Here is a 24872-nt window from a genome sequence, read left to right on the forward strand (position 1 = left end):
ACAATGAGGAGATGGGGAACTGCCTTTTTACCCCTTCCATGGCTTGTAGCTCCAGGCAACCCTTGGAAGCTTCTCTGGAGCAGCTACTGGATGTAACATGAGTAACAGCTAACAAGGATGTTCAGTATCCATCCCGAGTGGATGCGTTGCAGCCATAGTGTTATCCATGTGGGATATGCAGGAGGCGAAACACAACCCACCTCACTCCTTAATGGATATGGGCCCTGCAGAGGATGTTCCTGGCATGGACAGATGGTCTCTGGTACCTGGAAACAAATTCCTTCTCATTCCAATATATGGAGCTCTGGGACAGCCTCACACTCCCTCACTACCTAACACCAGCTCTCATCTGCCCCTCATCTACCCCCCAGGCACCCTGTTTTCACACCTCCTCCAGTAGTGCAGGATGGGCACCCAAAAAGGACTAAACAAGGAGCTTAGTATCTGTGTGGTTCAAAGTAATGAATGAAAATTAATCGTTCTCTGTTTTTATCACTCAAGTCAATGACTGCAGAGCCCTGGGACCTCAGGAGTCAAACTGGACATGCAGCTCACTGAAATGTGACCACTAGTTCTCCCACTCTTGAAGGTGTTTAGCAGTGCACAGGCACTTGGACCATGAGCTGGTCTTTCTCTCATCAACTCCTTTGCTTTTGTTTGGTCTGTATTGACAAACCAAAATAACCAGGAAAGAGTTTAAGCCAGTCTTAGGAAATGAAAAAGAAGAAGCCTTAAGGGATGGAGGACAAGCTGCCTATGTGGTAAAACCAACCCATCACCCAGAGAAAAGTATTTATTTGAATGAAAATCTGAATACAGAGATCATAACAACTAGACGCTGCCACAATAGATGGACACAGTCACACCATTTTCCCTTTTTTTCCTGAGCAGATGAATTATATGAATGTATATGATAGAGTTGAGAGGAAGTTAGTATTTCAGGAAGCAGCCACAACATATATCCTGCTATAGAGCACATGTAGAAAATGTTCTCTAAAAGGAAACTGTAGTTGTGTTCAAGGGTCATCTTTCCTTCTCCACGCCAAGTTTCAGACTATTTGGAGATAACTTGTATAAACAAAGGAACCTTTTTTTCTCTGTCAAAATCATTAGCTCTTGGCTGCTTCCTCTTGAAAAATCAGTTGAGGGGGAGGTTTTTTCTTTTGTAATGGCAATAGAGGATATATGCTCTGACTGCCTCCTGAAGTTTTAACTTCCTGTCAACTCTATCTTGTCTTGATCTAGGACTTCCCATGAAAGGTCCATGGGGTCTCTATTTACTCTAAACAGAGCAGACTACAATCAGAAGGATGGGAATTTTAAGGAAACATGATCCTTCCTACTGTATTTCCCAGTCCCTAGAAAAAATTTAAAGAAGTAAACTAAGAAGCCCAACAAATGCTGCTAGCACATGCACAGGAACTCTGCGTTCTCACAACATGCCTGCCACCGAGAGCACGATGTACTGCAAGCAGTGGCTTCCCTGTTCTGCACGAGAATCTCTGCCAGCCAAAAAAACTCACTGATCCCTTCTCAATCCCATAGGGTCAATTAGCCAATGCCTTCCCCAGCTCCAGTCAGGGATGCAGACTGCCCCTCCTGTATGCAGTCCGGTTGGAAAAGCAGCATTTGAATCCACTTGGATTCGGCAGCACACCACCCTCGTACGGCAGAAGTTGACTGTTCTGCCAATTGATCGGAGGTTTTATGGGCCAGATCACACAGCTCCGTGGAACTAAGCTGACTGAGGCAGAGGCAGAAGTGCCAAGCTGGACACAGTGACTCTAGGAACAGTGCTGGGGCAGTGGTTCACAACTGTCTCTTGGCCTGTCCCTTGCTCTGCACTTCATCAGTGTGGTTTGTCCTGTCTTCTCTTTCAACCACAACTCATTTTCTGGGTGAGAATCTCCCCACTCTGTGTGCGTGTGGAGGCCTAAGTGCCAGCAAGGACCACAAGGTACCTGTGTCTGTGATGCTGTTAGCTGAAGTCCCTGAGGGTGTGTAAGTCAGTGTAACTGCTAGGAAATACCCAGCCACACTAGCTGGCCATGAGGTTAAAATTGGCCCAGGAGCCAGGTGTGGTTACTGCAGAGGAATTGGTTGCTGCAGGGACCAGGGGAGCGAGGTCAGAGCTGTTTGTGGGTGTGTGGGTGTGTGCACATTTAGAGGTGACGCATCTAGGAAGAAGGAGGATCAAAGACAGGGTAGACTGAGTGTCAAAACCCTGCAACAGGGGACTGCCAATGTGTGTGTATCTCTGCATACACTGTGAGGGGGGACTGCAGCAGTGGCTGGCGTGGGGCTGTGAGCCTTGGGGGCCAGCACCTGAGGACAAGGGATCCAGGGGCCCGCTACTATATAGCCAGCTCCAAGCACATAGGGGAAAGGCAGCAATCAGGGGTAGTCAGCATGGATTCGCCAAGGGGAAATCATGCTTTCCCAATCTGATAGGCTTCTCTGACGGGCTGAGCAGATGAGGGGAGAGCAGTGATGTTGTCTGCCTGATTTCAACAAGGCTTTTGACACCGTCTCCCATGACCTGCTCCTAGGCAAGCTTGGGGAGCATGAGTTTAGTGAGTGCATGGTGAAATGGACAGAGAACGGCAGAGCTCAGAGCACCATGTTCAACTCAGAGCCTAGTTGGAAGTGTGTGGAAAATCTCGCTGTCAAGAATTAAATGTCCAAAAAGGAGACAGAGGAGTCCTAAAACTTTATTCGAATAAAGAAAGAGTCCACCGGGCATAGCCTCAAATTGCTGGAGGACGCAGCCCCACTTTTATCCTAATTTCTCGACCAAGGGACGCCCTCTCCTTTTTCCCATTGGCCAAGGTGCTCAGAAGTTACGGCCTTCCCGGCCTGCCTATATCAAGCTCCCTGCCACCCTCCTTCTCACCTGAAGCCACCTGACTCCTTTGTCCCCTTGCTGAAGAAAGCGGGGGAATTCCCTTATTTGTAAAGGCCCCCACCTCTTGGCAGATACTCTTTTGTCCCCCTCACTCATGGCTTGCTCAGTCTCCCCCCGCCCTTTGTCCTGCTCTTCAGCCAGCCTGTGGAGGAATCCCCTTATTTCCTTAATATCCAAGGAGGAATAACCCCATGCACCAGGACAGGCTGGGGGTGACCTGCTGGAGAGCAGCTCTGCAGAGAAGGACCTGGGGGTCCTGGTGGACAACAAGTCAACTAAGAGCCAGGAGTGTGTCCTTGTGGTCAAGAAGGCCAATGAGATCCTGAGGTACATTAGGAAGAACGTTACCAGCAGGTCGAAGGAGGTGATCCTGCCCCTCTGCTCAGCCCTGATGAGGCCGCATCAGCAGTGCTGTGTCCAGTGTTGGGCTCCCCGGTACAAGAGGGACTTGGAGCTACTGGAGAGAGTCCACTGTAGGGCTGCAAAGATGATCAGGGGCCTGGATAGGGGCCTATGAGGAGAGGCTGAGAGCTGGGCGTGTTTAGTCTGGAGAAGACTGAGAGGGGATCTTATCGCAACGCACAGATACCTTAAAAGAGGGTGTCAAGAGCATGAGGCCAAGCTATTTTCAGTGGTAGCCCATGACAGGACAAGAGGCAATGGCCACAAACTGAAGCACAGGAAGGTCCATTTGAATATGAGGAAAAAAAAATGACTGGGAGGATGACAGAGCACCCAAACAGGTTGCTCAGAGAGGTTGTGGAGTCTTCTTCTCTGGAGATACTCTGAATCTACCTGGACATGATCTTGTGCAATGTGCTCTAGATGACTCTGTTTGGGCAGGGGGTCTGGACTAGATGATCTCCAGAGGTCACTGCCAACCTCAGCTGTCTGTGATTCCGTGAGTGTCTAAGCCCAGCTCTCAAGAGCTCCACATGGGGTATATGTATATACTTCTCACTAGCAGATCTTCATCCTGATCAGCCAGAGAGGGGTGCAGGATGCCACTGTTGGTGCTGTGTGTGGCTCTGTGTTGCTCTGTGTGGCCAGCCATGTTTATAAGGATATATGTGTTGTATACATGTTCTTTTATGTGTATTCCTGCTAGAAATGCATACTCGACCTCACTACTGGCTGGACCCAGGGACATGGAGCTGCTGCAGCCTTCTGCAGATCAGACTGCTGGATTCAGCCTCCTCCTAGCATTACACTGCCTAATAGTGACCTAATAGAGGAGACCAACCAGTGAATTCTTTTCACAGCCCACACTAAGTAGCACTTCAGTCAAAACTTGTCCCTGATAATACACAAAAGAGTCCAGAAATGAAACACAATATATTTGTTACAATTTTGAAAGCATCTGTAAGATGTGGACTATTTTATTACAACAGTTCCTTGATATCCTGAGGTTGCTCGTCAGGAATACTACCATCACTTTCTAGCAGTCAATCTAGGAATTAAAAGGATTTGCTTTCTCCTTGTTTCGATGGTTTGTAGGATTTGCAGGTAGTCCTCTGGCTGTTAGCTCTTTGGAATATCAGCATGGTGGCATATGAAAGGGACAGACTTGCTAGGTTTTGGTAGGTACAACTCAAAAGAACAGCATTAAGACAGATCTTCCAGCAGAAGAACCAACCTGTCTCCACATTAGAGTGCCTGTCAGTGTTGGGGCAAAGAAGATTACGGACCATTTAGAAGTGGACTAAAATAACCACTGCTTTCACCGTTTCTTGGTCACAAATCACATAGGTCAGACAGTCACTATAACCCCTCCAGGATTACAGCAAGAGAGAGGCAGAATCTCCCTGCTCCAAATCTCTCTCTGCTTCAACCCCCTCGAGCACTTCAGGATTTTGTTGATTTTGTTTCTGAAAGTTCCTCTGGGAGACAGCAAAGCAAACATTGTCCCCTTTTCGCAGGGACTCCAAGAAAAAAAGGCACCTACATAAACCACCAACCAGAGAGATCTACAAGCTGTAGGTCACCTCACCTGATCTGCAAAGGTGAATGACAACGGGACAGCACTGACCTAGCTGGCGTCATCAGTAGAGAAGAGGATGGTGACTTTAAAAACTCATTGAATGATCTGTTTCTTAAATCAGGATAAAAACATTTGTGACTAGGTCCCTCCTACACAACTGGCAATGTGCTGAGGACATGGAGGGACTGCAGGGAAAGGCTCAGTCCTGTAGCACCAACTGCTAGTACCGGGTTGCCCAGATGGGGCAGGAAAGGACACAGGCTCCCCACCTTGGGCAAAGAAGTCCTTAGAAGGAAAGCCCAAGGAGGTATCAGAACAAATGAATAACAAAAAAAGACAATCATCAAATCAGATTAGCCATGCTCTTCTCATTTCTCTACTAACACATGTAAAATATCTACTAGAATATCCACCATTGCTGAAGAGGCACCAGAGTTGCAGTTAAGTACAACTACTTGAACTTGGATATCCAAGCTGAAGGAAACATTGAAGGAGTGTATTCCAGGGCTGCTTTTAAAACAGCAGATGTATTGTATAAAACCTTTCCCTATACAGGAACATTAAAATGAGAAACATTAATATCTTTGCTTTGCCTCAGTTACTATTAATTTCATCATTGCCTATAGAAACCCCAACAGCTGCTCTACGCCAGGTCTAAAAGCAGCCAAAGGGAGCTCAGTTAAAGCAAATTGATTATGCAAGACTGCAGATTGCTCCTAGCTCAGGACATCTTGAGTGATGTTGTGCAAGAGAAAATATTTTTCTTCTAGAAGGGAACAGAGTTTTGCAAAAAAACAGCAAGAAAAAAAACATGCTGTTTGCGTGGTTATTTTAGACCTTCCATATTTCCTGAGGGCAGAGATTCTAGAGCTGCTTGCTAGGAAGAACTCTTCTCCTTCTTGTATTTCTGGTAAGCATCTAGTATCTCCGTGATGACGCTTGGATCATCGAGCGTGCTGGTATCTCCCATGTCACTTGACTGTTCAGTAACCACCTTCCTGAGCAGCCTTCTCATGATCTTCCCTGATCGAGTTTTGGGCAGGCGTTTCACCACCTGCAAAAGAGGAAAGAAAGAGGAAAAGAACAGGATCCTCCTCGATGTCGGGGTCCAGGACACTTCACCCTTTTCAGCTTTACCTCTTCCTCCTGCTTGTGCTACACGGCAGCTGTGCAACCAGTGGCTCTGTGCCCAGCCCTCTGCCTCTACGAGTCTGACATGGACCCACCAGCCTGGCTTCCCAGCCTTGCCTTGGACCCAGGCCATCACTAAAGAGCTGCCAAGTCACCACTGTCTCTGATCTTGTCCCAACTTGCCACTCTGCATCCTGGCTCCCTGCTGGTGAGGCCACTGCTCGCACCTACCTTATCATGCTCTGCTCACACCTCACCCCTTGCAAAGCAGCTGGAAATCACATGGAAATTTAGCTGAACTATCCTAAGCCTGGCGCTGTCTCATGGCAACAGCTCCTTTAAGGCTCCTGGGAACTACACATTAGTTTATGTCCAAGGGACAGAGTATCACTAGCACCTCTGGTGTTATAAAGTTTATTCTCATTTAAGTAGATTTCTTTCCCCTTCTTTACTCATTGCTGTGTATCTCCAGGCTGGGTGTTGCAGGATGCATAGCTCTTTGGAGAATCAAGTCATAAATAAGCTGTTAACTATTGAACTGGAAGCTTAGTTAAGGCGATCTACAAACATACCCTGTGTGTAGGATAGGAATATAAAACACAGAATATTGCAAGCCAGCTACAGAGTCCCCTACTCTAGTTTGCTGATGTCTTTCTCTGCCCGATCACATCTGCCACCCTACATGGCTTCCCTCATAGCCAGGTGAGCATTAAATGCCTTTGGTAAGCTCCCTGCAAAGGGCTTAGCAGCAGGTCCAAAGCTGTTAGCACAGATTTGAGCCTTGCACTCCAAGGTAGGGTACAGAGACACTAGCAGGTCTCACATCTTGCTGTACCTCCAGGCCAACCAGCTAGAAAGCTCTGAAGCATTAACAGCTGCTATGCAGGGAAAGAGCATCATTCTGCCCTTCAGAGGCATTGAATTTTTTGGTCATTCTCTATATTTCACAAGGGTTTATATGATTCCTTGCACAGGGCCACAGGGATCCGCCCACGTTGCTTCTGCATGGGGTAGCTGAGGGCAAGATCCGTATGGAGCAGTAATGCTGCAACGCCGTCAACAGTCACGTGGGCTCCCCTTTGCCTGAGCTCTTCCCAAGAAAGGAGCTCTCAAGCCCTTTCTGTGCATCCTGTCTAAATGGTTATCCAATGTATGGCCCAGCGAGGCAGCCCCGGCTTGCCCAGAGCACACACTGCAGCAGCCCCAGGAAGAAGCTACTCTGCAAGCTGGAGCAGCTGCAATATTCTCGGCACCCCTTTTGAGTTCCTGCTGATCCCCAGGCATGCAGAGCGTATTAAAATAACTGCACCTATCTGCCCTCCACAACCCAGGGCTCCCTCTAGGTAGTTCAGTTTTACTATTCCTTTGCCCTTCCAAAGAAGAAAAAAATCCCAGCTCTGCAGACAGGAAGGTGAAACTTGTTTAATGTGGCTATTGCTGCTCCTAGTCCTGGTTACAATCTCCTACTCACCAGAATGTGGTCAGGCACAGCATACTTTGCTATCTTGGAAGCGACGATGGTTTTGAGCTCTTCTTTGACACGATCTTTCTGAGTTGTCTCTTCCTTTACCACTATGAAAGCAAAGGCACCTGGAAGAAAAATGAGCAAAAGTCATCTACCTCATATGAGAACCTGGCTGGCAAAAGTGCCAAAGTTCACTTGAATGAGGATGCAGCTGTCAAGTCATTCAGATATTCCCAAGAAAATCAGAGCTCCTGTCTACAAAAGAAGAGAGTAAAACTCCAGATCCCAAATGAAAGCTTGACTTTGTTTCAGCATCTGTGGATGAGCCGGGAATCTCAGGGACAATGACAGTTCAGCAGAAAATATCTAAGTGTAATTGAGATCAAAACTTGGCCAGCAAAGATCAGTTCTGCAGCCACAAAAAAGCCAGAGAGAGCCATGAAAGTAACTGTATGTCACACAGCTGGGTGCAGTACTGCTCCCTGAACTCCTTTGGCACATAGTGTTTCCCTACATGGCAGGGTCATCCCAGTCAACCTAAAGAGCTGGATAGCTGGCCTCCCCTTCTCTAGGCACCCCTTACACATAGCCTGGGCTAGAAATTAAGTAATGCATACGTGTGTGTCACATCAGCCACTGCTTTTCACATACCTTCTCCTTTGATCTCATGCGGATACCCAATCACAGCCGTCTCAGGGACCTCCGGATGATCAGCCTTCACAAAAAGGAAAACAAAAATACACAGAGCTTAACAACCGGCTGAAGCCCTGAGGCTTGTGCCAGTCGCTCTAGGAACAAAAGAACTTTAGGAACAAAAGAACTTGCGACAGGGCTGAGGAGCCTGTTAATCTCCCCTTGGCCAGATCCTGCTCTAAACACAACAGGATTGCGAGATCGCACCTCTGTTCCACATAGTCAGCTGATGTGATCGTTGCCATGTCCCAAGAGCAGCATTTACTCACTGGAGTAGCCCTTACATACACTGTTAGGCCTCGTGCACCCCAACCTGAATTTGCTTCAGCCTAAAAACTGCTCTGCTTTCCTTTGTCTGTGCTCTTTTATGTTCTTGGCTATAGTCTCACCAACCAGTGCCTGGCCAGGTCTCAAAAAAAAAAAAACCGTCCTGCAACGCTCCGTGCTACAGGAACTGTCCCCAGCAGAGCAAGAGCGAAGCTGCCAGCACTGCAGTTCACAGTTCACTGGTGTATCCATTCCCAAAGCACAAAAGGAGATAGGAGGGATCAGGCCTTCCCGCCAGGGAAGGAAGGGATGTTCTGCTGAACGCTCCGCAACAGTGGTTTACGCTGCTGCTCTTTAGAATTTAATCTGACACTCTTCTGCAGGAGGATGATGGTGGTGCAGCACAGATCTGAATCCCACATCAAGACTGGATTCTGCTGTAGTAGATTTTTTAAGTAGATTAAAATATGAAAGAAAATGTTGCAGAGCAACATAAATATATAAGTGCATGAATGTACATACATGCATATACATATAGTGGGAGAGGAACTGGATTCTACAGCCATGATTGGAACTCCACACAACACAGGCAAGAAATTCATTCACAGAACACACTGTAGAGTCCTATCTGCCCTGCCAATACAGCTCAGATTTATCAACTGCTACCTCTAAGTGCCATTTGGAAGCAAGACATATAATACAGAAATAAATATTCAGGCCAAGCTTTGAAGATAAATCCTTTGAGGACTTTTTGTTTTCAATTCCCTGAGCTAATATCATTTTCTCTGTAAGCGACAGGCTAGTTTCACAGCTGACACAAATCAAGGCTGCTTCAAATTTAAGCTGCTGAATTCTCAGGCACACTCAGCTACTACAGATGAGCATGAACCACTGATTCAGGAAGGAAAGGTTAGTTGTTAGCTCAGGGGATGGAACAGACAGAACAGCTTGTTCCACACGGAGACTCCACTGGCATTCACAATTACAACTGCAACAGCACAAAGCCGATGAGAGGAAACCCAGCTCTGAGGTCTCAGCTGCAGGCACTGGGCATGGCGTGACTCCTCTCTCCCTTGCCTGTTTGCGAGCTGCTTTCTAACAGGGCCATTTCCTTCTGCATATTCATTATTCATAATGCATCAAGCGGTATATGTGGAGGGGCAGGGGTTCAAAGGCCACACTGTCACACCAAATTAACCAGACCCTGCCCTCGTATTAAATCATATCCCTTCTTTCAAGGCGTCCTCCTTGTGCTGCTCATGTGACCTGTCGTGGGGCCTCTCTCTGTCCACAACTCACCATAGCATCTTCTATCTCTGCCGTCCCAAGCCTGTGGCCACTGATGTTAATGACATCATCCATGCGCCCCGTTATCTGGTAATAGCCTTCCTCCGTCCTGTACGCTCCATCGCCTGTGAAGTAGTAACCTGCAGGAACGACACGTGGGTGACCAGCAGTGAGAAGTGTGCCAGCAAACTGCTTCAGCCTCGGGTGCAGGACGCACTTATGGAGAGCACATCTACGCTTCTGTACTCTATACACATCTATACTCAGCTGTGCAGCCCCTGGGGAAGCCCGACCCCTCCGCTGCGTTGTCAGCCACGAGCCCTGCGACATGACCAGGAGACCCAACCCAGTGGTTTCAACACCCTGCAGTGCCACAAGGTCATGGCTGGTGACACAGGTTATGTGGGCTCTTCACCAAAGCCATGTCCGCGTATCAGCTCTTCCTGTGACACTTCTCAGCTGCAGACAGTAGCAGTGCAAGCAACAGGCAGTGCTGTGAAATCTGAGGGCAGATCTTGCCAGGACCTGTTCCCGGTGAGTTCATGGACCTTCAGTAATGCCTCCTACCCTTCCAAACTGAGGAACTATTGCCCTATTTTAAATAGTCAGGATTTCAGAGGCAAACATGTAGCGAGCAATAAGGAGGTATAGCTTATTTCATGACAACAGTATCAGTTTCCCATTCTTACTTTCTGTCCCATTTTGTACAATTTGGAGACAAACTGTCTCTCTGATTCTTATCTCTCTTCAGTGCTTCCTGAACCCTTTCAGCTGCTCCCCTGAGTGAAGACAGTCGTCTTTTCCAATCTCCCACAAGGATTTTTCCCTGCCACTTCTAATTACTTGCCTCATAAAATGTGACCATGTTTATAAAGGAAAGATGCAATAGAAGCTGTCACTGCAACCGTGAGATTCAGTAAGATGCTTCAGTAATAGTTTCCCATCCTATGTTCCTGTCTCCCAGTGAGACACTAAATGGTCCCAAAGAGAGAGAATCTGGGCTTTTGTTCTGGGCATTATGATTTCCCCAATATCTGTTATCTTTTTGAAAGATAATAGAGTCAAGTCTAAAACTGTCCTCCCTTGGCACCCTCCTTACCTGGGTAGGCTTTGAAATAGGCATCAACAAACCACTGGTGATCTCCATAGATGGTTCTGGCCATGCCAGGCCATGGCTGGGCAATGCAGAGCGCACCAGACACATCATTTCCCTCTATCACCTTTCCCTGCAGGCTCAAGCAGAGGAAGGATCATCAGGTGTGTGACAGAGAGAAGGGGAGTTCTTCTGAGTCACTGATCTGGCAAGATTCAGCCCAGTGCTCAGCGGGCTGCAAGGGGAGGACTATGCGTGGAGTAAACGAATCTACAAGCGCGACTGCTGCAGGCCGTCTGGGTCGTGCCTTCCTCACCCCCAAGGCCAGCAGCGCAGCGGAGAGGGCAGTTATCAGAGGGAAAGAAAAGTGAGCCCTGGGATTCTGCAGAAGGGAGGGCCAGAGAAATGACAGCAAACATGTGCCCAGAGGATGTCTGGGATGAGACTGGCAGGGAAGTGCTTGGACTACTGTCTTCTCCTTGCAAGTGAGACTTGGACTCTTTTCTCTATGTGTTAGTGAACTGACACATCCCCTTATTAAACTGTTTACTAAGGGGATTCCAAGTTTTTCTCTTTAACAGGGCACTGGAGTGTAGAGTGGGATTGCTTGGCTCAGCTTCACGGACCGGCATCGTTTCTCTCACAGACATCCACAGCCGCAAGGACTCATGCCTGGAGAAGAGCACTCACACCCTTGGAAAACTCCATCAGCCTCGTTGGCTGCTCTGGCCTTGCTGTGTCTCTGGTTGTCCATGTGTAGCTCCCATGCGCCACTGTGCGACTTCTGACACTCTCACAAAAAGAAGCAGCAGCTCTTAACCAGAAGTGGTGAAAGAAGATAAAAGTGGGGTCTAACATCTAAACATATCTCCAGAGATTTTCAGACAGCTTGCAACACCCCCTTGGCAATCTCTATAGGCATTTGAGATATGCTGGGATACATAAATTTCTCATCTGTTGCACCATTTTAAGAGAGGAACAAACATTCTCCTAGATCCTTCTCCTCTGCCAACAGGAAGGTGATTAAAACAGACTCATGCAGCAGGTTCTCTTTTGAGCACCAGGCAGAGCCCCAACTCACACTCTCATCCATCAGCACAGGAACAATCCCAAAGAAGGGTCTCATAGCCATAGCTGGAATGATCTCAGCTTTCTCCTCTGAAGGCCGTGGGGCAATGCAGATGCCACCAGTTTCTGGAAAAATAATGAAAAATAAAATGTTTGAGGTCTATCAGATGCTGGATGAAAGGAAGTGCCAGGTCTTCATGGTTAAAAATGAGGATAGGGAAGCCCCTTGCAAGTGACAGCCACTGGAAAAAAAATATGCCACACTGCTCTGAAAGGACCACAGACTTGAGAAACCAAGAGGTCTTTATGAGCACCAGAAAGGCTCACACATAGGAATAAAGGCTGGCAAGCTGGAGTGACACCACCCAGGCTTACTCTATCTGCAAGAGATATTTCAGCAGGTAGGGAGCAGAGAGCCCCCCTTCTTGTGGAGTTTAACTGAAAGCTCTTCCCTTTCCCTGTGTGCATGGTGCTGCAGTCAGCACTGGCCATACAGATCACTCCTCAGCGCTGCCCATACGGATCAGACATCCAGCTCAGCTTCCCAAGGACTCAGAGAGGACCCTGCAGCAGCAGCAGACACCATGTGTGTGCGTTCAACAGCCTTCCCATGGTCCCACCCCTGGCAAACCACGGGATGAAGAGCCCACTGGTACAGCCCACGTGCTCTGTTCCCAGAATCTGTCCCTAAGTCACACACTCATAAATCCGTTCCTCCAACTGTCAACCAGCAATGAGTACAGGGACCTCCAAGCACATCCTTGCAGCCTCCTCTCAGGTCAGCATGGGGCTGGTGAGGTGCTGGTATTTATCAGTCCCATTTCCTACCCCACAAGGGATTTTACAGGAAAAGTATGTCAGGGGATTTTTCTCCTTGTGCTGTTTTTACTGCACTCTATAGGACAGTATAAAAAGCTCTTCAAGAGCCTGAATTACTGTTATTACAGAAAATGAGAATAACCCACCCACCACAGGCAGGCTGAGATTATCTTCTACTCAAAAGTGAACCTTTTAATCATTGTTTATCACCCTTTCTGGGATGCACATTAGACCAGTTTCCAACTCTAATGAGATCCTCTCTATTCTAAAACTAATTCAGAGACACAGGAGGGAAACAAAAACACGGGAACGTGAGGTGTAGGTATCAGAGCAGGGGAAGTGATTAAGGTGATGGTTGCTCTTCTTGAGCAGGCATTCGTTCTGCACGCAGCGCCGTAAGCTGCTCTGCCACGTGGGTTTTGTCACATCCAACACAACCCGCAGCTGCACATCAGCAAAGTCGCATTCCAGAGGCAGCTGCACAGTAGCAGGAGTGAGTTAAAAATAATTTAAATAGTTAAGACCTATGCGAACATATGCATGGAGGTTCCTCAACCGGTTTAAAAGTGCCCGTTTTAGCCACTGACGGATGAAAGGCAGTGAATCTTACAGGAGGAGGCTCTGCCCTGCTCGAGACCTGCTCCGCTCTCCTCAGAGGTAGAGGTGGCAGAAGGAAAACAGTGCTTCCGCTTTACCTGCAGCCACGTTGTCACCTTGGGCAGGTAATGTATAGAAACAGGTGCCCTCCTGCAGTAGGTAGGTCACTTCTGGCAAGAGGGTAGAGCATGAGGCCTCCACTGCTGTTTTCTTAAACCCCCACAGCTAGACAGGCCGCTCTGCCTCCGCCTGCTTCAGGAGGGAAGCCAGCAAAGCCACAGCCAGCAAAGCCACTGCAGGACAGTGTCCAAGTAAGAGCCCTGCAACAGAACTGCCCGGGCCTTTTCAGAGATGTCCTTCAAGAACTGCTCTTGTTTGTGATACGTTCTGCATACACACTGTTGTGCTGGATTTCTGGTATAAATCCAACAACAAAAGTAAAAATACCTGGTGTCTCTCCTGCAACAGACCTGATACTTAAGCACAGCTTTGATCCTATTACTGTCAATTACCACACAGATGTTGCTATCTAATATTTCAGCAATAGTAGTCATATAATTTTTCTGCCTCTTTCATTGGCACATACTACAGCACTTAAATTGCTTTTCATAATGGGCATCTCACTCATCTGCTCATCCAAAATCTTTCGAATTGACTCCTAAATCCTCATTTGTTGATCTTTATGCCTGCTGAGCTTTATTACCAGGTAACACGTTGCTGCTTTGGGTAGTAACAGAGCATAGAGGACACTGCATACAACAGTTCAATTAACAAGCTGCACCAAAATTGTTTGAGAGAAGTGACACTGCAGCACCAGAAGCAGCATCCATCAAACTGTTTAGATGATCTCTTTCCATGCTCTCTTTATGCAATGGCATAATATAATGGCAAATGGCAAATATAATCTTTCCATGATTAATTTGGCTTCCTTTTTATTGGAAGCATCAAATCTGGAGGAAGATTGATTCTACTTTCTAGCAAAATCAATTTTGTAAGCATTTATCATTATATTACGCTTCCAAGAGACGGTGTTTGCCTGCAAATTCACACCTAGTTCAAGGTAAGCATCAAGCACTCTGCATGAACAGGCTGTCCAGCAAATGTGCTTCAATCCCTCACCTGATAGTTGTTGCTCCAAGGACAAAAAAAAAAAAAGGAAAAATACAGCTTAGCTCAAATTTTTAACAATGAAAGATCTTAGAGCGTAAAAAAAGGTTTTGCATATCAGTAACTTAAGCTAAAGCCAAAACTGTTGGAGGCAAAAAAGACCATGTCTCATCTCCATCCACAGTAATCAACTGTTTTCTCCGTGCACTTTATCTCGGATCAGCGGGAGGAGGAAAACAGGCAGCTCGCAGCCAGGCAGGCTTTCTTCTTCCCAGCGTGCAAGAGCCCAGATGGTTTAAGAGATTACTAATTGAAGTAGGTAGTACGTAGAATTGTTGCTTTGAATTCTGAGGCTGTTTTATTTAAATAGGAAAATAAAAACTCTGCACAGCTGATCTGGATTAAATGTGACTTGGCTGTGTGCCAGAAACTAGCTCATCACATCAAGACTGGCTGTGTGGATCCTCAACAGAGTCTGGCAGACTGTGTGGACACAGTTCCACCAAGAATTTGGGAAAGAGCATTCCAGGTGCTGTTAGCAGCGCTCAGTATCCGTTCCCAGAAGAGAGGCCTTGCCGCGGAGGTGGCCGGGAAGGGGCTGCAGGGCTCCCCCAGGCGCAGGGCCCTGCTCACAGTGTAGCAGCCTCTCTCGTGCAGATGATGGTGAGGGGCTTTGTCTGGCACCAAGAGAGCACGGAACCAGAGGTCTGCTTGGCAACACTGGGAACAGTATGTCGCTGGCTGGGAGGTGAGGAGGAACCAGCTGTGAATTATTTCCCTGCTGCAACTTGGCAGAGATCTGAGACCACAGCCAGGTACCCCAGTCACTGTTGAGCGGGCTGTAAGTGGAAACCAGCCCTTAACTGACACTGAGAACGCGCAGAGCCAGGCCAAGCACGTTGCCAAAAAAGAGGTGCATTCCTCCACTGAGCCCATAGCAAAGCACCTGCAACGTGCTGAGTGCCCTTGCTCCTGCGAGAGGGTGCTCGTTCCCGTCCCCGCTGGGGAGGAGCGCTTGTCCTGTGCCTGACGCACAGCCAGCAAGCTGTAGCTCATTCCTTTTCAATCAGCCAGTGTCTACACAGCCCAGTTTTCCTTGCTACTCTGATCTTTCTCAAGAAAGCAAATAAGGCACATTTAAGCATGGTTTATGGTGATATGGTGCTATAAAAGCCTTTCCATGATAAGACCATCCCAAGGTCAGGCCAGTTAAGGAAATGATTTCCATTAAGCTTCCAATTCAAGCTGCTTTCTCCCACCTGGGCCAAGGAATTTGTTTTCCGCCTTCATTTGCTAGAACTTCTTGAGATTTTCCAACATTGAAAATATCAAAGAAGAGTTCCAGGGAGAAAGCTATTGCTTTTATATTTTATTACAGTGCTGTTATGTGATTTTCAAAATCTGATCAATATACCAAGAAGGGTTTTTTTTGCAGGCTCTTTTGGTCAAGTCGAAGTGCACTAACGCTTCCCTACCCAGCACCACCACCAAGATGGCCCTGTGAAGGGTCAGGCCTCCATCCTCCCAAGGAGGCCTCTTACCTGTCTGCCACCATGTGTCAACGAGAGTGCAGCGCCCGTCTCCCACCACGTGGTAGAACCACTGCCAGGCTTCGTTGTTGATGGGCTCTCCCACTACAGCCAGAACAAGAAAGGAAAGAGACTGAGGCACAGGGGGTTCAGGCAGTTCGTTCTCCCTTGCTGTGTAAAACATGCTCATTGCGTGATCTCTCTTCAAAATGCTTGCAGCATTTTTGCTCAGATGGGCAGAGACCGCAAGGCACTATGCAATGGGGAAAATATCACCGGGGCCACCTAGACCAGGGAAGGTCAAAACAGTGCTGTTTATCACAAGGTAAATCGTTTTAGCCAAGAACATAATCCCAAAAAAAAAAAAAAAAGTAGGAAATGGACAATCACACTAAACTGCAATGGCACCAACTTCAGTTTCTTTCTCTTCTGCTGAGACTATATCTGAAAAACCAGATGAGGAACGTGCTTTATTATCTATTTGTTATCTATTTACAACCATATCCCATTCAGTCAGCCAAGCTTCTTTGGTGTCTGTTCTTATCTGCTAGAACCCTCTGTATTTTTCAGAGGAAGATTTTGTGCCTCTCACCTGATCCCAGGGTCTTTAAGGAAGATCTGTCATATTTCTTCACCCACTCATCTCCATACTTCAGCAGCAGGCGTACAGCTGTAGGTGCTCCATAAAATTGATTAATTTTCAACCTTTGTACCATTTCCCAGTAACGACCTGCAAGATCCCAAGCAGCCCATTTATCTGTCTGGCAGCGGAACACACTGCCACAAAGGCTCAATGCAAAGGTTAACAGCTAAAGCTGTGACTAGTATAAGTACAGAGCAAAACCAACAGCACCTTTTTTTTTTTTTTTTTTTTTGTTTTCCAACCCTGGATGTGCAGATGTTCCTGAATGTTACAGTCACATGTTCCAAAGAAACAACATCCCCTGAGTTAGCAGGTGACACTGGACAGTTTCCTGCATCTCCTTTTGCCATGTTATACTGCCAGGTCCATCCAAACCCTTGCTCCCCGCTCCCTCACCTGGGTCGGGGTACACTGGAGTACTTTCAAACAGCACAGAGGTGGCTCCGTTGCAGAGTGGTCCGTACACAACATAGCTGTGTCCTGTGATCCAGCCAATGTCAGCCACACAGCCGAAAACATCACCTTGCTGGTAGTCAAACACATACTGCAAAGATAAATGTAGGCCCAGCTGACTTCCCCTCGGCCGGCGCCAGGGCTCAGAGGCGAGGCGCTAGTTTGGGTACGTCCCTGGGGAGCGAGGGAGCTTGTGGGGCGAGCGGAGCCAGGCACACGGGACACGCAGCACGGACAAAGAGCAGCCCAGCAGGAGAAGCAAGTCAGAGGGACCAGGGAAAAGGGAAACATGTTTGGCTGGCAGCAGGGAAGGGGGTTGTGCCAGGACTGGACCCGCCAGCCGCAGTCCAAAGGCCTGGATGCCCGAAGGAGCCAGTACCCGGCAGGCCACATGCGTGAGCTGACCCTGAGCTGCATGTAGAGGAGCTGCAGGCCTCGGAGGCTCAGCCCCATCATGAATCCAAGCGGGTTTCCATCAGAAAGCTGAAGAAACTGGTAAGTTCCTGAGACATTTTCTGAGAAACGTTCTGAGCTGCTGCTCAGCTTCTTTATCACTCCTTCTCTGTATTCCCTTCCAGATGCTCCCCTGTCCCTGCTCATCAAATTCAAAGTAGGATTTCCTCAGGGACTCGTTATCTTGTCTCTGTTACGGAAAATGCTCCCCACTGTAAATCTCCTTCTTCTAACAGATAGTGAAGAGGCCCTGACTTTTCATCAGAACCAGTTTTATGTTTGAAATGAAAGAAAGCATATCAGAAAAAAAAAATGTGTGTGACATACCCTGTCAAATCAAAGTTAGAATATCAAAACCTACAGAGGCAGGAAGGCCACACCAGACAGCTGACTCCTCTATCTAAAAAGTAATTCTCAGCTTACCTTTGCAAAGATCTTTCCCTACCAGGCAAGAGAACCTCTAAAGGGAACATAGCTGTATACTGGGCCTCCCTCAGTCTCTGCACCAGCATGCAAGATTTTCCTTCCAGAGCGAGCAACAAATAGATGCCTTGGCAATTACCCAGTCCTTTAGAAAAGCTGACATGTAACAACACTCTTCATGACAAGAAATGTGAAATTCGTGTGTGAAACATTCAAGTCTTCTACAAATTCAACTGTGCCAGCCGAAAGAAATAAAATGTCTGAAGGAATTGTGTGTCATTACAAAGAGGGCAGTGCCAACACGGTCAGATGGAGATTCTTCACAGCAATCCTGCCAGCGTTTCAGTGCTAGCTTTTTACATGCAGAGCACAGATTAGAAGTCTCAGGAACCAGAGATGTGATCATTTTCTTCAAGAGAAAGCGGGGTAAAGCATTTAGCCAAGATCACATAGAAAAACAGTACAAAAGCATGGACGTGATTATTAATCTTAGGAAACAAATGTTATGCAACACAGCTGCTTTGGAGTCCAGATGCTCTCTGCAATAAAAGCAAAAGGGCCAGCATCCCACCGCAAAACTAATACACTAATACCCACATTATCAGTGGCAGTGGGGTACCTACCTGATCTCCTCATCCACGTCACTTTAAGGCCTTGGCAAATTTTGGCCTACAAGACGTAACACACTTCAAATGCAAAAGCAGCAGCACAGCGCAGTTCCTAATCGTACCCCTAGGCCCTGTTTTCATAATATTATATTCTCCAGCAACAAATCCTGAAGATTAATTAGATGTTCTTGGGCATTTTTCTGCCTGATTACACCCAATAAGCCAATTAGGCAGCGAACACAGAACACAGTGGCCCCCACTGGTCAGTCTCTCCTGCTAATCCTGGCAGAAGGCAAGCGGGCCTTTTCCAGAGGCTGGATCTCAGTTACCTTGTGTGTGAGAGCAGCATAGAGCAGGTATCCGGCCTGCGTGTGCACAATTCCTTTGGGTTTCCCCGTGCTGCCCGAAGTGTACAGCATGAAGAGCATGTCTTCACTGTCCATGCTCTCTGGAGTGCACACGGAAGCTGCCTTGGCCATCTCCTAAGGGAAAAGAAATGGATGTATCATAGGCTTCACGTAGCTCACACACCTTGTGGAGAAGCTCCTGGCGACACATAACAGCCAGTTCCCCTACCAACAGCTCTAACACGCTCAGAAGTCAAGGGGAAGGAACCACATAAAGTAACACTTTAGGAAGAAAAGGGTAGGCACTAGCTGGCATTTCAAGCCCTTGCTGTTAGAAAACCACAGTGTAGCTGCAAACATGAGCCACTCTGCAGCAGTGGTGCCTGCCGAGGGCCCACACGCACAGGCAGAGGGTGCCTGTTAGTGCTACAGCCCCGAAGACCTGAGGAAGGGTGTTGTTTCTCACCAGCAACCTGCAAGAGAGACCCTGCAAGAAAGTGCATGAGAACCAGCTTCCAGTCCTGCCCCACATGCCCAATCCAGACAGAACAGAAGCCAGAGCTACGATGTGGCACAGAGCAGCACTAAAAAACAAGTCTAATGATTCCAAGGAAAATCTTCAGGCCAAAACGGACAGCGACACTTTGGATATCGACAGCAGAATGCCTGCCATGTGCTTGCTCGCTGCTGCTTCTGAGCCTCCCACCATCTGAAAAGCCTGGGGGTGGCAAACTGGTAACGACACTTACATGATGGAAAGGGCTGGAATCAAGATAGGCTGTGGATCGGAGGTCTAACTCCAAAGCTGTGGATCGGAGGTCTAACTCCATCTCTAAAAGGTTTTCCTGTAAGACACTTAGACCAGAAGAAAACCTTTCTTCCAGGGCACGACAAACAGCACAAAGGGACTCTGCTTCCTCTGGAAAAGCACTTTTCCATAGCTTGTCCACCCAGACTCAAAAAAAAATCAGGAAGATGTTGAATGTTTCTGTTAGCTGTGCACCAATGTGCAGTAATCATTGTGGTATTCCAGATGCTCAACATCTGGCTGCAAAAAGGCACAGCTAGCTTGCTGCTCCCAAACCCCACACTGGCCTAGATGAACAACGAATCCTGCAAGAATTACTACGTGGCACTTGGAAGAGATTTCTAGCTATTTGAAACATTATATACTGTAAATACACTTATTTAGAATTGAATAACAACAGATCCAACTGTTTAAAAGTGTATGATAGATGAAGCTTAATAGAGAAAGAAAACCTGGCAGGGCGAGACCTATCCCTTGTCCTCTGAGTTACAGCACCGCTGCTCATCCCACTTATTCACTCCAACCCCTTAATGCTGTCAGTTCAGGCTGACTTGCCAGTTTTTGATACTAAGTTCTCATGTACTCCAGCACAACATGAGCTGAAATTTAAGTGTAAGCTTTTGCACAGTAGCTGTAGTTCAATTAGGAAAGGAGATATGGGAGTGAAATAGCAAGCCAGCTCATCAGTATGGCATCACTGTTGTTCTCCACACTGCCCTGAATTCTCATTACTTCTCAAAAATTTGTATGAAGGACACAGAATTGCAGACAGAAGGACAAACCAAAAGCCATTGGTGAGCAGGGAAGTGAAGAGATGGACAGCTAGGACAGGACAGAAGGCACCTATGAGCTGCGAGACCAGCACAACCACTGGATACTTAAGCTGCGAACATCAGGGATGACAGAGTTAACAGCACTAACAGTTGAATTCTTGCTAAGTTTCAAGGTTGACCCTACAATTGACAAGGATAGGAGCTGAGTTTATCTGCAGACTTGGGGAGAGGAGAAACTTGGTATGTGCTAGGTGGAGTAAGAACTAGGACAATTTCTGCCTAAAAGCTCCCTTGTCCTGTTTCACCCACCTACTGGTTGCCTACCCTTTCTCCTATCTCATGTGACCAGCACAGGGACTCCGGGTCTCTATCTTGTCCGCAGAGGGGTGATTTCCAGGCATTGCTGTTATGAGCACTTTCTGCCTCTTGCTGCAGGCAAACTGATAAAACTGCTTTTGCATTAACCTGCAGAGTCCCAGGCATGAGAGCTAAACACACTAAAATGACTGCTGCTTTCTTATCCAGTCAGCAGCAAAAATGCCCAAGCCATCGCACGAGTAATGATATCAGTAGTCTCAGGAAACACTTATTCCTTAAATCTTGGCTCTGTTTGCAAGACTACTAAAATGGAGCAACACAGCATGCTGCAATTCTGTGGTAGACAGAGATGCTTCAAATCGCTGTCCCTGCACATTGTAAATAAAGGCAATGTATCCAAGAATGAAAAGCCAGAGACCATAAAGCATCTCCTTTTCATCTGCAGAACTCAAGTCTAAAAGCCACAGTTGGAGGGAAAGATGATCTAGCCAACCCTGGGACCTGCAGGACTGAGCTACACAGAGTGCGTATGTACTAGTGCAGGCACCACCTGATCTTCCTCGGCTGCAGGTTCTCAGGCTAGCCCACAGCAGACCAAAGCCCAGTGCCCAGTGTCAGAAGTGTGCATGGTCTGTGCATCCAGCCAGCCTCTCGCACGCTTGTTCCAAGGAGCCCTGCCTTGGTTCTTCCAAAGCTGTGTTAGCTGATGCCCACATTTGTTGCAGCACCATGGTTCTCTCCCCAAACATCGTAAACACCACATATTTCAAGAAATGGTCAAGGTTTACCAACATCAACATACATCTTCAAGGGGAACATCGCAGCCACCCATCTGGACTTTGTTCTCTGTCCTCTGAGCCACAAAGACATGCTTGATGTTCGGACAGTTCTTTACAGCTTTATCCACAGTTGTCTTCATCTCTATGATTCGGCCGCCCCTGACTCCCTGGTTGTAGGTGATGACTGCTTTGCATCCAGCTAAAAAAAGAGGGAATTAGTGGACATACCAGCCTGTTTTCTGATACATGCACCTTGCTTTCATTACACAAGGAAACATGTCTAGGACATCATGCATGATAAATACTCATAACTCAATCAAAAGCAGTCTGTGCCACTGGCAAAACCATTTTAAACCCTGCAAATTACAGAGATTAGAGGTAATAGGGACCTCCAGATGTTGTCCAGTCCATCCCTTCCACCCCAAGGCAGAATCAGTCCCAGCTAAACCATTCCTGGAAATTAGCAGTCTAATCTTCCTAAAACGCTCCAATGTCAGATACTCCACCACCTCCCCACCAGTCTGCTCCCATGTCTGACTACTAGGAATATCTGAAAGTCTTACACAATGTCTAAATACTCCTCACTGCAATTTAATTCAATCTCTGCCTGTCAAAGTCAACATGCAAAAGAGTTTACCCCTAGTTACGTGTGTCATTGTGTACATCGCTTCTCTAGGCTAACAGCTTGTTCACTGAAACCAGTGAAAATCTTTCTACGACTTCAGCAGGTCTTTTCAAACAAGCATTTTCACCCCTTTCTTATCCTCTCTTTGTGAGTGCATGTAAGTGTCCTTTCCACACTTAACAGTGCCAAGCTCAGCACCATCTTTCTTAGAGGCACATGGTTGTTTCACAATTTGAGATGCCTGCAGCCTTCTGAACTTCCAAGCACCTTGTGGAGAAACTTTCTGGAAGCCATGGAAGAACCCAAGAGTGCTCCAGAACTACAGCTGCAGACAAGTGCTTCTTTAGCCTGTCACTTCCACAGCAAGGACCGAAGTGAGACAGAAACCTGAACACTTGCTCTCTGTAAATCAACTCTGCTAAAAAAAACAAAGCACAAAACTTGTTGTGAGATTTATTCCTTTGCATTAGCCCTAACAAAAATGGACATAACTGGTAAGATGTAGTCACTTGCTATTTTGTTCCTCTGCTGTATTTTTAGTATTACTTTTTATTTAATCATAAGTGCTTGGGGTCAAAAACAGCTCTGTATGTTGGTGGCTAGCAGAGTGCGGCCAGGTTGCCAGTACTTCATTGCTGTACACATAGATCACAATATAGGCTGCAGAACTAGCACTGCATGTGAATATCAGAGCAACACTGTGGTTATAGTGTAAAATAATAAATCAGGCCCCATCCCTAATCTCCTGTTTTCCCTCCGGCTTTACTGTTGTATGGCAGGAACCTAGAGCAGACTGAATGTTAAGTGATTTGTAAAGAATGCAAAGGCCAGAGGATACTGTGGCTGCCACTAAAGGCTCTTCACAGTACTTTTCTCAGACCGCTGGGCTATCCAGAATATACCTTTTCCATCAAGAAAATGAGGAATTTGGCTAATGGCACAGTTTGGAGGATGTTGAGCACTGTCTGAAGGGGTTTGTTCGCCCATGGCATCTACTTACAGTCCATGATTCTCCCGGCTAAGGACTCTGCGCTGAATCCAGCGAAGATCACAGTGTGAACGGCACCAATCCTGGCGCACGCCAGCATGGCTGCCACAGACAGGGGAGACACGGACATATAGATTGCAACCTTGTCCCCTTTCTGTATCCCATACTTCTTCAGGGTGTTGGCGAGACGGCAAGTCATGTCCAGGAGTTCCCTGCAGCACAGAAGCAATGTTGTCACGCGATTGCACAGCCTCTTTTATGCGGGGGAGCAAAAAAGGTTGCAGCTGGATGGAGTGAGGCATCATGTCCACCTCAGCAGCGTAAGGCAGGATGACTCTCGTGTCTTAAAGGAGAGCGGGCCTCTTCGTGGCCAGAATGCTCCTGCCTTGGGGAAGGAAGCAGAAGGGGACAGAGCGCCATGCTGGCTGCAGAAGGATGAGCAGGTGAGAGGAGAAGCCACTGCCCTGGCAAGAAACCTCCCTCTCCCTCGTTGATGGGCTCTGGCAGGGGTAGAGCAAGCCAGAGAGCTTGTGGCTGCCTTTCTGCCTCCAGAAGTGGTGTCCAGCTCATGAGGCTCCTTCAGAAGTCACTGGGACACTAGTGAGATAAACGTAAGCTGAAGCCATCGTCAGAAGATGCCGTGTGCTGTTTCCTTTAAGTCACGGAATTGTTGGAAGCACTTTACAGCTGGTAGTTTCTAAATTACAAGGGTAAGCAAAGTATTTGCATACACAGGGGAGGAAAAAAAAGTGAAATTAAGCCCTGAGACACTTGTGTGAATCATATTTTACAAGATTCTCTGCAACAGCTGGATCATGCATGGATCACCAGCTTGTCTTTTCCCTCATCACATAACAAAGTATTGCAGCCCAGCACAGCTTCAGATATTGCTGCCACGAGAAGAAAACCACAATTACTTCCTCACAAAATGAAACCCGAGAACACTGAGAACAGGAACAAAAGCTCAGTTCACAGTGCTTACCACTGTGACGTGCTGACTTAACAGCAGAAACATTCCTCTCAGACACAAAAATGCACTTTGTGGACAAGGACTTGCATGTGTCTGGTTTCTGCTGCCTGCACCAAGGATATCACGATTGCAGCCATGCCTCAGATAAAGATGCTGTCGTATCTCATGAACTGAACAACTCTGTTCCCAGTGGAAAGACTCCAAGAAGAAGACAGATAAAACCAGGACACAGAGTCAGGCAAGGAGTGATCTTATACTAAGGGGAGCGCTGACCCTCACAGAAGGCAGCAGAGCCTTCCACTGACTGATGCTGAGAGGAGTCTCAGAGTCTGCTAGGAACAAAACTTGTCACCTGGATTCAGGAGCTCAGTGAATACCAGGGCCTACAGGACAGAGGCATCTCCTGCTCCCTAGCATAGTCATCTTCAATGTGTGACCTGCAGATGCTGGTGCACCTGCAAGCTATTCTAGTGCAAAAACTGAGAAAAACAAATGCATTTGGGGGGGCCTACATATCAAAATAAGCTTTAAAGCATGAATCTACTAGCGTAGGGATTGAGCACAGCTGTGAAAATCAAAAAAGAACACGTAACTTTTCAATAAGTGGCTATGCCAAAAATAAAACTAATGTTCCTGATCAGTCAGAAATGGTTTTGTTTCTTTTTATAAACCAATGTATGCTGGAAAAAAGGCAAAGTTCAAGTGTTCCACGATGGAAATATTACAACAAAACCATGGGCTG

General features: G+C 47.2%; 1 protein-coding gene across 1 annotated transcript in view; it reads right to left on the bottom strand.

The window, feature by feature from the left end:
- Nucleotides 1–5239: 5239 nt before the first annotated feature.
- ACSS1 (acyl-CoA synthetase short chain family member 1) overlaps nt 5240–24872 on the bottom strand; it is a 31529-nt gene continuing 11896 nt past the window's right edge. Inside the window, exons 3-14 of the mRNA XM_088531250.1 lie at nt 23173–23372; nt 21571–21746; nt 18852–19004; nt 16982–17129; nt 16535–16672; nt 15955–16047; nt 11904–12016; nt 10829–10955; nt 9742–9869; nt 8134–8197; nt 7489–7607; nt 5240–5940 (exon numbers count right to left, since the gene is read on the bottom strand). Of these exons, the coding sequence (XP_088387376.1) occupies nt 5764–5940; nt 7489–7607; nt 8134–8197; nt 9742–9869; nt 10829–10955; nt 11904–12016; nt 15955–16047; nt 16535–16672; nt 16982–17129; nt 18852–19004; nt 21571–21746; nt 23173–23372 (1636 nt within the window). The 3' untranslated portion in view covers nt 5240–5763. The remainder of the gene's footprint in view (nt 5941–7488; nt 7608–8133; nt 8198–9741; nt 9870–10828; nt 10956–11903; nt 12017–15954; nt 16048–16534; nt 16673–16981; nt 17130–18851; nt 19005–21570; nt 21747–23172; nt 23373–24872) is intronic.

This window comes from Tinamus guttatus, unplaced genomic scaffold (genome assembly GCF_059628265.1).
Source record: "Tinamus guttatus ecotype Peru unplaced genomic scaffold, ASM5962826v1 Tinamus_guttatus_pri_ptg000403l, whole genome shotgun sequence".
Lineage (NCBI taxonomy): Eukaryota > Metazoa > Chordata > Aves > Tinamiformes > Tinamidae > Tinamus > Tinamus guttatus.